At 27.4% G+C, this 14,748-nt stretch overlaps 1 protein-coding gene across 2 annotated transcripts; it reads left to right on the forward strand.

Annotated features, from left to right (window-relative positions):
* The first annotated feature begins 1,937 nt into the window (after positions 1-1,937).
* On the forward strand, positions 1,938-10,023 carry LOC113549647 (solute carrier family 46 member 3-like). 2 transcript variants are annotated; one of them, XM_026951042.2, is made up of 8 exons: positions 1,938-2,169; positions 4,552-5,174; positions 5,992-6,349; positions 7,823-7,924; positions 8,005-8,142; positions 8,210-8,293; positions 9,160-9,316; positions 9,737-10,023. In XM_026951042.2, exons 2-8 carry the CDS (start codon positions 4,644-4,646, stop codon positions 9,876-9,878), a joined length of 1,512 nt encoding a protein of 503 aa, XP_026806843.1. In that variant the 5' UTR covers positions 1,938-2,169; positions 4,552-4,643; the 3' UTR covers positions 9,879-10,023. The 2 variants fall into 2 exon arrangements, with proteins under 2 accessions (XP_026806843.1, XP_026806844.1); XM_026951043.2 differs by having other exon boundaries at positions 4,581-5,174.
* Positions 10,024-14,748: the final 4,725 nt, after the last annotated feature.

A 14,748-nucleotide genomic window follows, 5' to 3' on the forward strand; every position in this document is an offset into this window, starting at 1 on the left:
GTGATGAAAAATTCAACAACTTCTAAGTCTACTATCAAAACATTTTCTAATATCTCTTCCCGGTGTAAAATTGAATTTACTTATTAGATGACTAATTAATTTTGAAAACCAACTTGCGATTATTTGCTAATTATTCACTATTGTTTGGTATATACTTGGAGTTAATTGAATAAAATAGATGGTCCGAATTTGTGGACATCTTTTGTTAACCCGCGAATTAGAAGGCCAATTATCTAATATTACTATTTAAAGAACATATTATATTTATTATATAATAATGTATAACCATTAGAAAGAAGCCGTGAAAGTGAAACACGATGAATAATAAAAGAAATATATTTCTTTCGGCCGACCAGTAGGTAGTTAACCGTATACCGTATACTATTTATATGACCACTGTCCAGTATTATTCATTTTATTGTGTCAATTAACAGATATTTGCAAATTAAAATTTTGGTAACTACTCTAAATAGCATCCATTGAACTAGACGTAGATGTGTAGTGTTCATTTAGAAACTCATCACTCTGTACCCTAGCACTTGGCAACGGAGTATTTAAGAGAGGAATTATCCCAGCCAGAAACTTTACTTTTTTTAAACACTTAGTTATGTTTAAGTGTTAGTGGAAGCTCTAAACCCAGAATCAAATAACATTTCCAAACTACTACAATTTATGAAGGGAAATTTAGTATTAATACATTTACATAATTTTCTTTAGATATTTTGTAATACTCTTACATAGTGTTGCATTATAAATTATATAAATTGGATGTTTTTAAATATAATATACTACATAAGAACAAGGAGAAAAAATATAGAAAGTGTATACCGAGAGCAGAAAAATTCTAAATACAGCACTAAGCCCTAAACATATTTCCTCTGTGTTTGCAGCCAACTCTTTCGTAATACGAAGATTTCATAATATATTGCCAACGTTTAATTTTACAAAGATTTAATAATATTTTGTTTACATAAATTTATCGTTTGATTAAATTTTAACATATTGATCGTTAAATAGACTTGTTGTTTCAAGCTCATCATTATTTTCTAATTAACTAAACGAAATTAATTAAACAAAGAACTATTACTTTGTACTTAGTAAAAGGATAAACTATATTGATATCCTATAAATCACAATAATCAGTGACACAAACATAAATTACTTTTTACATTATTACATATTAATTACTTTTATTTATAGTATTACAGTTAAAAAGCTGTTAGGTTTTATGATAAGACCTTTTATAAAACTTCTATGTCTCAATATTTCTAACAGAAATACATTATTTTCTATAGAAAAAAAAACGTATTATCATAATAAACAGAAAGATCAGTGAACTATGGTTTAACACTACCTAGTATACCTACCTATTTGAAGCACACTATATTATTTAAAGTATTACAAAGAAAACATTTTAAAACATGTAGAATGTAGATTAAAGATGCACGATAAGAAAAATGCATAAATATCAATTATAAAATAGTGGTTTTATGCGGAAATATAATCAATAAATTGGTTACATTTTATACCTACGTAGCTTTTTTTTTATAATTGAATATATACATTTTTTTGTTATTTCTTACAAATATTACCTCAATAATTTTTGAATTGCTATTTTTTAAAACAAGGGAAACACACTTTTCCTGTTGTTAACTATTAAAAAAATTAATTAAATTAAAAGTATTCATTTTGTATTCAACAAGATTAAGAGTATACATATGTAAATGACGTGAAACGTTTGATGTATTAAATTGAAAAATGGAAGGGGAGAGTGTCTTGGTTCGCAGAGTATACATTGTGAGTATTGGTGTTTTCACTGATAGTAAATAATTATAATACCTGATACGGAAAAACGAACACAGCACACCGTGTATGCAGCTCATAGTATTCCTTACATACATTTAGTTGTCAGTTATATATTTTATAATTATTATAGTGTAATATTATCTAGTTGAATTTACTACTGTGTCCGGACTACACACTTTTTACATTTTAACAATTTTATTTTCTTACGTTTACAGAATTTTCGCGCTAAAAAATAAATAAATTACAAATATTTATACTTTCTTTCTCGATTTCAAAGATTATGTGAAACGTGTAATTGTCAACCTGTTGTTGTCGTCAAAAATCGAATGTCATCTAAATGAAGCAATAATCAATTGAAATAAGGTAACTTTAACTCATAAGGTTAGTCAAACTAACTTTATAAGTGTTAAACAACGTGTTATACATATTTATGGATTGTCGAAATTCTATACATTGAGTATGTTTAACAAATAAAAAATTATTTGTAAAAAAAAAATTCTAGCGTCAATATAGAAACAATTTTATGAGCGTATGAAATTAAATTTTTTACAAAATCGTATAAAATAACGATATATTACAATTTAAATATAGCTTATAATATAATATATCCTACTAATTATCCTAGGCTGACAAATCATCTCCGTTCAAAATCGTTTTTCGTATACAAGGATACCTGTCATTGCATTCATAGAGCAATACCCACTTTCCCACCATTTTTCAAATTTTTGTATTTATAGTACCTAATATTTGTATTGCAATACTATGCAATAAATTAATACATTTTAGTTTATTTGTTCATATTTGTATTGAAATATAATTAGTGTAAACGCTGATTGATTTTTATTTTTATTTATTTGTTTTAAAACAAATGTTTACAATACATAAAGAAAATTATTTGTAACTAAATAGGAAGTTATAAATGATTATTTTCATTAAATAATCTTAGACTTGAGCCCCCCCCCCCTACCCACTAACTAAATTTATCAAACTCTGCCTATGTGAACTACTCGTCCGAATTAGATTGTTATATTAAACTTGTGTATAACCCAAAAGAAACTAAAGGACACAATTCGTGTAACCTGAAAAAACTTAGGGACACGATTCAGTATTTGGGACATAATGATTGTGCAGCCGTTTTATATATTGAATGAAAATTATTTTTAAAAATGTTGGTTGATTTTTAGATAATAAATGTGCGATAAAATAATCACTCATTATATATTGACATATTTGTATATCAATCATTTCAAAAATGTTTTCTTTTTCATATTTTGAAATTAAAAATATATGTTGCTCCATATTACGAATCAAATATTGATAGTAGTTTCATCAACAAAATTAAGAGAAAAATAAATAACAGTAAAAAAAAATATTGAAATTACTCGAGTCTTAAATAAAAAAATATACATACATTTTTTGTATAAAAAGATAATAATACATTTTTAAAAATAATTAACGTCTAATAACGCGTGAGAAGTTAGCATCTCACTTCATCATATGACGTAAAATATCTGTATTCTAACAATAAATTTAACATTACCTAATAACTACACATCACTAAATGTGTAGTCCACTGCGTAGTCCGGATTTTACTTTTTGATGGGGTAGAGCTAATGATTTGTTTTTCCTACAGAGAAAACTTAACTAAGATTCCCCAAAAGTTTTGTATGCTCATATTATAGTGGAACATTTTAAACTTTTTCACCCATCTTCATAAAAATTGCAATTTTAATTCTGCGTGGTTAAATTATTATGAGTAATACGCAGGGACGTTTTTCGAAGGGGTGCATAGTATGCATTCACACCAATTTTTTTTTTAATTGCTTTTTTTGCCTACTAAAAATAAAATATAAGCGCTGATATACTTAAGTGTTTTAAATCAGCTATTTAATTATTTTTTATGATAGTAAATGTTTTTATTTTTATGACTTTATAGTTTGTTATTAAATTGAATTAAAGTTTTTAAATTAAAATAGCAAGTAGAAAAATAAAAATATATTAACTAATTATGTCATTGTGAGGAAGGATACCCATAAAATAAATTTCTGTTTTAAATACTAAATAATAAATATTCCAAGTTCGGGTCAAATAATTTTATAAGATTAGATTAAGTATTTTATTATTAAGGTAAGTATTTATACCCATACATTTATTCACTAAGTATAAATACCACTAGACACTGGTAATCGCACTGGTTAACACAAATATAAATACATTAAAAATACACATAATTAAACAAAAATAGTAACAACGGTGATATTTGTAGTTGTAATAATCTGAATTTACAATGATTTTAATTTTATAAATCATTTATAATCAAAGATAACAGCGGTCATAGTTACAGTTATTAAATAGTAAATTAAAAATTAAATTATTCCCTTAAATTTTTCATTTTAGAAAAATTTGAGTTACATCATTTTTTTCACACTATTTGAAGGCCTTTAAAATATTGTGTCTACAAAATTAATATGAAAAATTTGAGTCCCTCACCCTCCACCATCCACCAAAAAAATAATGCTATATCCGCCGCTGTGTATAAAATACGATAATACAAGTTAAAAGTTTCAAGTACCTTCGAATATTATTTTTAAATAACAACAAAATATATCGTTATAGTTTAATAAAATATCATCTAATTCCGATCAATAAATGTGGTTATAAAAGAAAAAACTAGTTTTTGTAAATTTCATGTCTTTAACTGCCGTATAGTTTGTGCTGCCCATTGATTAATAGTTAGTCGGTCAGCCTCGGCACTTCTTCTTTTATATGCACAGATTACACATCACCGTCCGTCCAATTAAGTCTAAGTCCACATCACGGCGCACCGGTTGATCGACATGAACCACAAGACGACCGCGGCCACGATGTCGGTGTGGCAGCGGTTCTGGAGCGGTGTCACCGTCGAGCCAATGGTCGCGTGCTACATGACGGCGTTCACGATGGTCACGCTCACCGTGTCCAACCTGAACATGCAGAAGGCGTGCCGGGTGAACCTTCGGCTGCCCGACGAGACGTGTGAGGCGCTGGTGACGAAGAGCACGAACGAGCAACCGGCCGAAGAGGTGGCCGTCCAAAGGCTGGTGACCGGCATGATGTTGTGGCAGACGTGTGCGCAAAACCTGCTGCCGTGCGTGCTCATGCTGCTGGTGGGCGCTTGGAGCGACCGGACGCGGAAGCGCGTGCCGTGCATGCTGTTGCCGCTGTACGGCGAACTGGCGCGGAACGCCGGCCAACTGTTGTGCGTCTATTACTTCTATCAGCTGCCCATGGAAGCGGCCGGCGTCGCCGAAACCATACCGCTAGCCTTGACTGGTGGCCAGACCCTGATGACCATGACCGCTTACAGTTACATCGGTGACGCCACTTCGGTCGGTATATTTTAATAATATTTATTTAGGGGTACCCGCGGAACTTGCAACCGATCGCACAAACCGATCGAAACTGATTTATCGAAATAACATTTAGCATAAGTTTCTAATTGAGAGTTGTTATATGCCGCCTAACGGTCGCATCAATATGGGTATAAAACTCACGATAAGTCCCACCAATATAACCATAACTTCCCAAAATATATATTGAATATAAGTCATGAAAATTGTTCTGTTCAATGATTAGACATTCTGGTGAGTATTCTGCAATACTATTTCTCAAATTTGACAATTTAAAATATTGAAAGAACAAAAGAACAATATTATTATTATTTATTGTGATACAACAAAATTAAGATTTGTCGATTAAAATAAAAATATATTTAATATATATAAATTCGTATTTTTTATAACTAGGGTTCGGGATTTTTTGCATTTGCTTGTTTCTTTGTAGTGGTCGTACATTTTTCTATGCGAATTATTAATTTTTTTTTATAAAATGACGAAATCTTGCATATTTTTGCTTATTTCATCATATTTTAGGGAAAGTGCATATTTAAGCAATTTTTAGCATATTTGTACATATATTATTTTAATATGCTTTATGTGTTTTCAAAAACAAAATAAAAAATTGGCTGCATATTTTTAAGCATGTTTTGATGAGTTTTGATAATTTTGAATGCAACAAGTCCCTAATTATAACTTAAAAAAATACTTACAAATATAGAAACTTAATACAGGGGTGTATAGAAAACTTATGAAAGCTGCCTATTTATTAGTCTATAAACATTATTTGATATTTATATTTTGTTTTTAGTTGGAACAACGAACGTTCAGAATTGGGGCATTGAACGCTGTTATGGCTGTATCTATGGCAATTGGAACGTCAATGTCTGGCATAATTTACAATAAGTTAGGATTCTACGGTGCATATGTTATATCATCCATATTGATAATAATTGGTCTGATATATGGATTATTGTTTGTCAAAGATGTGACTCCAGTGACGGAAGTTAATAAAAACAAATCGTATCGGACGACCATAACAGAATTTCTAGATTTCAGTCACATAACCCAATCGTTCAAAACAACTTTTAAAAAACGTCCGAACAGACAAAGAATTAGAATTATAATCTTATTGATTATATTCATGGCAAGTTCTGGTGTAAACGCTGGTTAGTATAAGTGAGAAGTGATAAAATAATATGTTTAAATAATAATCGTTTAGGGTATGAACGAAACAAAGATGTTATATTGTTATCTTACTCTATAGTATAGATTACTTATAAAAAAAATTTCACAAATTTAAATTTTTTTTTTTTTTTTATCTCACATTACTTTTATGTCGATTCCGAGATTCTAAGCACAGTTCTAAGATTTACATTGGAGTTTATTTTCATTTTAAATATATCGAGTTAATTAACCAGGTTTACTATATCGATTATAGAATATATAACGAGAATACAACTATACCTAATATGTGTATTATTAAACCGTATTTGTGACTATTCAAAAGTTATATTATGATAAATAGTAATAATGATGGGTATTAATAAATAATATTGATTTTTAGTGAATAGTTACTCAGCATAAAACAGATATTTTCTTATATTGCTTTTGATTTTATTTTTTCAAATTTATTTTTTTGAGAGTACACTATATCAGCAAATATAAACATTTAATACAATAAGAATATTTTTCTTATGGTCTATAGGAGTTAAGCTGGTAAAGAGCGTGTCAATAATATGGAAAAATATTGAGATTGAGAGCATACGCTCATACGCGGTATACCCATAATATTGAAAAACAATCTTGAGAGTATACGGTGTATATATAGTATACCCTATGGAAACACCCCTAGGCATACTGTGTTAAATAATAAACTTCGTTAACAAATAATTTGCATTTAATTATTTTTATTATTGATCTTTATAACGAAGGCATCTAAAGCTATTAGTTTAAAATTTTAAAATGTTATTTACATAGTGTTTACAGTATAGACGTAGCTTAGATTAAGTTATATAATTCTATATATATTTTAGAAAGTTAATGATACAAATTTTTGCAGTGGCATAAGATATATCTCACCCCTTAACTCCTTTTTTTAACTTATATTTATATGGTTATAATTCTTTTTCATTTATAACTATTAACTATTACTATTTATAAGTAATACAATTCTGGGACGTTTGGCATCGACAATTTTAGTCATATCTCCCTCCTTAAAAAAATCCTAAATACGCCGTTGAATGGATTGGAAATGAATAATGATATATATATATATATATGATTGGAATTAGGGTTGTAATGCTTCTCCTAATTATTGTTGTGGTATGGGATCTGTGTTTAATTTTATTGCATGTTTATAGAGAAGTGAAAGTGACAACTAAGTCATATTCTTAAAAAGTATGGACCGAATAACACACGACATTATACTATAAAGTAAATTACCTTATTTAACTCAAAATAAGCTAAAACCATTTAAAAAGTATTTTAATTATAGTTCTATATTACAAATATAATATTATGTTAGTAACTTTATATTAGAAATCATTTACAAATAATAATTGAACAATTAAACAATGATTAATCATATTATAATTTATATATTATTTATTAATTTATTAATCGTTTATATACTTGTGCAGGTTATCATACAGTATGTTATTTGTATACTCGAGTACAATTTAATTGGAACGAAGTAAAATACAGCGTATTTGCTTCGTATGAAATAATAATAAACATTATCGGTTTGTATCAACAATTATTTAAAAACAATAATAATAGAATGGCTTTTTCTGATGATATTAACAAATTTAATTTATTTAAGGTCTTATATTCACCTCATTTATCCTTAGTAAACAACTGCAAATTTCCGATGAAATAATAGGAATGTTATCATCAATTAGCCAAACACTGGGTGCATTGTTTTACACCTTCGCTTACAGCGTATCGCTTTTCTGTACAGGTAAGTAAATATACTGGTTGATAGAAATATTTTATTTTCATTATTTAATAAGCTTAACTGTATACAGGACCACTATTGACGATTTTTACCTGTGCAGAAACTATATCTACCAAATCATTGATGACAAAACTAGTACCAAAAACTGAACTCAGTAAGATCAAACGTTTTCAAATTAAATAATAATAATAATAATAATATGGGAGGAATAACATCACCTCGATTCTATAAGTAGACATTAGCTCTTACTTATTTTTAAATTATCCATCCCTCTTAAATTTTAAAAAAACTAATTGTTTTCTTTTATGCTATTAATAAATTAAATATATATAAATATATAAATATTATATTATATTAAATAGGTACATTTTTATTTTGTAAAAAATATTTTGACATTTACAATATTTCAATATTTTACTACAATAGTTAATAGACAAAAACAACACTTGGTCGCTAAAAATATAATTTCACACCTATTTACAATAATATAATGGGTACCAAATCTCTAATTACTAATAGCTAAGATAGATAACATTAAAGTTAAATTATACCGATAAATAGCTATATTGGAGCTTATAACAATTATTGCCCTTTCCCAAAAATAAACAAATAAATATATTCTTTATTAATACACTTCAATCAATTATGTTAATATAACCACTTATATTTGTATTGTTTTTTTTAGAACTATTACTAACACCACAATTGTTAAGTTAAAACATGGACAAAAATTAATCTTGATAATTAATTAGATAACATATTATTATTAAAAAAAAATGATTATAAACATTATCAATTATCATTTGGAAAAATATTTAACTAACAATGGGATTATAATAAAATGATTATTATTTTATCAATCATAAATGTCCATGTATTTTATTGTTTACTTCCTATAAAGAGATAATTAAAAATTATAAAATAATTCCAAATTATAAATATTTATTAAATTATTAAATTGAAAATTTAACTTTGAGATTTAATTATAGTTATAATCAATGAATTTGTTTTCTATTTAAGGTCAAATAGCCGCTGTATTTGGAATTGCGGAAATCATGGTTTCATTGGTGTTTGGACTCATGTACAATGGCTTATATGAAATCACTATTAATATTCTACCCGGAGCTTTTTATTTGATCACTTTCGTATTCATCGCCCCGACTATTCCTTTATTCCTGTAAGCAAAATTATTTTATTTTAAATTAGTTAAATGTTCAAATTTAAAAGGTTTTGTTTTATTTTTAAAGTTCTGTTTACTAAAAATTACTTTTTTGCCATAACTACATTGTTTGTTTCATTTTTAGTTTATTTATTTATTTATACATCATGGAAATATGTATGGAGTATATTTTCTTCGACTTGTATAAGTAGTATACTGTTAAAACATACGATTGAAAAATAATTGTTTAATTGAATTGTCCCAACGTTATTTGATTTAAATATTAAATGTAAACAGATCTTTAATGTGGGTAATTATATAATAATTATAATATAATACAATATAATAATTATATAATTATACTTATATAATATTTAATAATTCAATAAGCAAATTAAATTATTATTATAACAGTTAAGTTTTTGTTTTTATGTTTAGATGGCTGTATATGAAACGAACAAATAAATATGAATACTTAAATGAAACAAATATATTACCATATGAGAAAAGTCCAAGACTTAAGTCAAAAACTTTAAGTAGTTCCAACTATGGTGCGATCGAAGAACCATTACAAAACTAACCATAATATTATGCGACTGATTTTATAACACATATATAAAAAACTGACATATTAATTGAATAGTTAAATATAATTTATTTAACTAATAATACGATTGTAATTATATATTGTCATTTATCATTAATTATAGTACATACATATATATATATATATATATATATATATTATATACTATAAGATTTTTATATATGTTTACTTTTGTCAAAGGGCCAAACCCGTAAAATAAAAACCATAATATACAATTTTTTTTAACCCAGCATTAGTATATGTTAAATAAACTTATTGTTATTACTGTATTAAAGTGACACGGCTACGGCTCAGTGGGCCACGGTGGTAAGCCGATCAGGATAAAAGCAACACATATTTCACTATTTGTACTATTATAGCTGGTTGTCAAATGACACTATGTCAGGTGTTGAATACACAATTATGCTTTACGAGGTCTTACGACTAGGAGACGTTGTCACCATTGTCGGTAAGACAGTTCACGCAAGAGAGCGAGATGGCCGGCAGCCGGTACTCGTCCGGACCGACTTGTCTTCCGGTCCCACTCTGTGCCTTTGCGGCGGCGTGGGGGAAGAGTCGATAGTGTCGTGTCGTCGTTGCCTGCGGTGACGGTCGATAATGGTCAATGACCATTAAGAGACCGAAACAGTACGAGACGAGCGGAGATTTCATGGTTTAATTGAATTTTGTAGTGGCAGCTACGAGGTCGCGACCAAGTCGCCGCCGGCATTGCTTCGAAGCAAAAAATACTTGCCAAGTCAAAGATTGGCATGTAAACTTTCTTGATTTTCAATTTTTAGGAATGTATTAATTGTATGCAATATGTATGTATAATGTATTTTATTTTCATTTTCATTTAGTGAAATAGATATACGAAACCGGAGAGCGGATTTTGTTGTTTGGGGTGGTCTTGTTAGATTCACATTGGCTAGCAGAAGTGCAGTGAAGATTTTCAGAACTTTATCTTTTATAGTTAATTCACTACAGAGCTTCAAAAAAAAAAAAATTAAAACAAATTTAATTTAAATTTAATTTTATTTTTTAAGACCCCAAATAACAAAATTCGTTCTCCAGTTTCGGTAATCTACCATGCTAAATGAAAATCTAGCAAAAAAATAATTATTTTTTTAACTGTGAAAAATAAAATATTTTTTTTTGAACATTTTTAATATCACATTTTGTACTTATTTGATAATCCCTTTTTAATGAGCTATCAACCAACGTTTTAGCTATAATAGTTTTAGAGAAAAGTTCAAAAATAAACATTTTGGGACTGTTCACATCAACGTTTTTGTGGATTCAAATCGTTATACTGCTTGAGTGTGATATCGGAACTCTCTTATTAATATTTTAGATTAAAGCTAGCTTAATTATTCACCTACTCATTACAACTGAGTTACATTTTTATAATTTTCCTATTTAATACAAATTCTTAAAGTTTTAAAAATTAAGACTTTCTTCATTTCAATTACCATACATACTTGATTAAAAATCAAGAAAGTAAAAGAGTCTTACTCTACCATACAATATTAACTTTATTAATATTTATCATACATTTTTTTTTTATTGTCTCTATGAATTCGTCTAATTAACTAAATGATATTATCACATTATCGATAACAGCTTTCGTTGATTTTTAAAATGATAGGACGCATATGTGCGTCCATAGCAGTGAAAATGTTAATTATGTTTATCTTAATTCTTAATTCGTGGTCACAACAATCAAAGCCGACTGGCTCCGAGCTTATATGTCGTATATTTGTATATATAACTATATATATATACTGGTCGGAGCATATCTATGGCTGGGAAACTGTTTTTAAAAATAAAATTGTTACCTACCTAACTATTCGTTATTTATAAATATGAACGTAATCGTTGAATGAAAGTATGGACATATTATTATACTCGAGTTTTTGTAGATAGAGAGAAAAAAAAATCTAAATTAAATTTAAAAATTATAATTCAACTAATAATAATATTATCATTAATTATACATCTAGTCGGTCTTCTAGGATTTTGTTAGTTCCTGGCTATTTGAGTAATATAGAAATTTTAATTGTTAGTATAATTATTATTTGTAGGTAATTTTTTTATATTTATATATAAAAGGATAGGGGTAAAAAGTAAAAACTCTTTAAAAAATGATATAAAAAGTAATAAATTAAATTAAACATTCATACATAATACATCATGTTTAATTATCTATGGACTATGGTACCTAATAAATAATAATAATTACACAACAAAATATTTTACAAATACAAAAACATCCAATAATATAAAATCCTTAATAAATACAAATTAACAAATTATAAGAGTCAAGAACCAGGATTCTAAATAGTCTAAGCTAATAAAAAGGTTTAACTTACTACAAATTATAATTTATTTAATTAATAATTTTAAAAATTTATATTGTACATTTTCAATCTGATTGACATCTATGCTATTAAACTTTTATATTAAGCTCCTAAGACATCATAAGACATCAGTACATCACTATTAAAAGACTTTTTTTATTGACCAAATTGTTGTGGCAACCTTGTTTCTGCAACCTCCCCCGAAAATTAACTTTTAAACAAAATTTGGTAATTTAAAAAAGTGTATATTAAAGTTGTATAAGAAGTTGCATAGAATTGTTCTATATTGTATCATTATATTATATTGTATTATTTTTTTATTTTCATTTACTGAAATTAATTACTAATTACAACCTATATGGCTTAAACTTGTGTATTTGACGTTATATAATCCGCGATTGTTATGAACAATTTTGAAATATTGCCCCTCCCCCCAACTAAAATTCCTAGCTACGTCACTGTATACGTTTATAAAAATATAGTGAATATAAAATTTTTTGGTATAAATTATTAAAATATGAAGTTTCAAATTTACATGAAATAAAAATAAAATCATTAATAAAATACACAATAATTAGTAAATAAAAATATGTGTAAATTCAATGTTTTAAGTAAAGTAATAGATACATTTCTTTCTGGCAATATTAAACTTGACCCGCTTTTGTTAGAGTCTTTGTAAAATAAGAACTAATATAATAACTACTTGGAGTCTTTTTATGACAAGTCAAAGAATATTTTTATTCAAAACTATTTTATTATAATACTTTATAAAAAGTTAATATTTCTCGTTTTTTGATGTAAATAATTATTTAATTGGTATTTAATAAAATAATGTATGCAAGGCAACTATAAAATAAGAATAACAGTGTTAGGTAATTTTCCACACCACCTTTATTATTAAACGACGTACAATAACATTGTCCGTATTGTTTAATAACTTTATGAGGTATTACACGAGGCGCGTTTTTTTTATTGTGGTGTCCCCAGTAGGCCTAATCCACATCGTAAGCGAGAACGCATCATATGCTGGGGCGTATTTAGGTAGGGGCTTTGGATACCGTCACAACGAATGTGTGCCATAGAGGCATAGAATACTTTAGTATTCATACAACATAGTGTTCTATGGTATTAACAGTTTCACCATTGCGCGGCATAGAAGTTTTTTATTTTTTTTTTTTTACTCGGGGGGGGGGAGGCGGCATAGTATGTGTTGCCCTTATTCTAAAATTCCTAAATACGCCACTGATCATATGAATGCATTCAAATAATAAAAAAAATATACAACAACTTAAACTATGTAGATATTAATAATACTATATAATTTATTTCAATAAGGAAACCGAGGAATAAAAATAAGATTTTCGCTATTGTGCGAGCTACAAAAACTGGTAATGTGTATAATATGTGTGTTGCCGGCCGGCGATAGTCATTATGTTGGATGAGTGGATGAGAGATGAGCGCTGACGCGTAAGGGGACAACTAAATAAAAACTATTATAATATAATCTAAAATAACAAAAATATTAAAATAATTTTATTAAATTAGTCTATGTACTAAGTCCTTATACTTATACTTAGGTATATATATTATAAATATATATATATACAAATTCTGCACATTTTCCATCATCTCAATGACAAATTCTTCGTCGGTGGATAGTGCATGATCTAGCCAAATGTTCGGTTCCTATAAAACTTCAACTAATGTGCAGATTATATGTAATTTAAACTTATAAAAAAAAACAATTTTAATGTTTAAGAAATCTGTGTTGGTGTTCTTTTATTTTCGAATTTAAATTAGTTTTAAATTTTATATTCATAATTTATCAGTTAAAAATGTAAACAAGAACTAAGAAGATTATAGTATATTGCAGTTTAACTTTCTGTTCGGTGGCCACCTTTTAAATTCTTCACTCTCTTTTATAAGAAAGTTAAACAGCAAAATAACTATAAAAAATATAAATTTAAACATACACAAAGATGAACTAGTTATATGATAAGAAAAAAAGTTGAAAAAATTGGTAATTTATCAACGTATTATTAAAATAAAAAGAACACCTAAAAATGTAGTACAGTATATTATATGAAAAAAAAACAATAAAAGTTAAATATAATTTAAGTAAATATTCATAATATACCGTACTACTGTTTAAAAAATTATAATATTAAACAAACACAGCCTTGCGTCACTTGTTATTTAGATGAGCTTCTTGTCGACGCTACCAATCGTCCTCCGGGTTGAAACTATACAACGATATAGCGTAATTATTTCAGTATTTTTGTTTTTCCGATATTATGACAAGATCTGAAATTGTTTGTTTTATTTTACTATTTACCACCCAAAGTACCAAATAGATCATATTTGCTACAAGAATTCATGACAAACAGCAAATAAACTACATAATTGTAAAATCATTATACATTTTTCGCAAGTCCAGGATCTAAGGTGTACTTAACGAGTTTATTTTATTTTTAGCATTTTCATCTTAATGCATGGTCGGTAAC

The sequence above is a fragment of the Rhopalosiphum maidis genome, chromosome 1 (genome assembly GCF_003676215.2).
Source record: "Rhopalosiphum maidis isolate BTI-1 chromosome 1, ASM367621v3, whole genome shotgun sequence".
NCBI lineage: Eukaryota > Metazoa > Arthropoda > Insecta > Hemiptera > Aphididae > Rhopalosiphum > Rhopalosiphum maidis.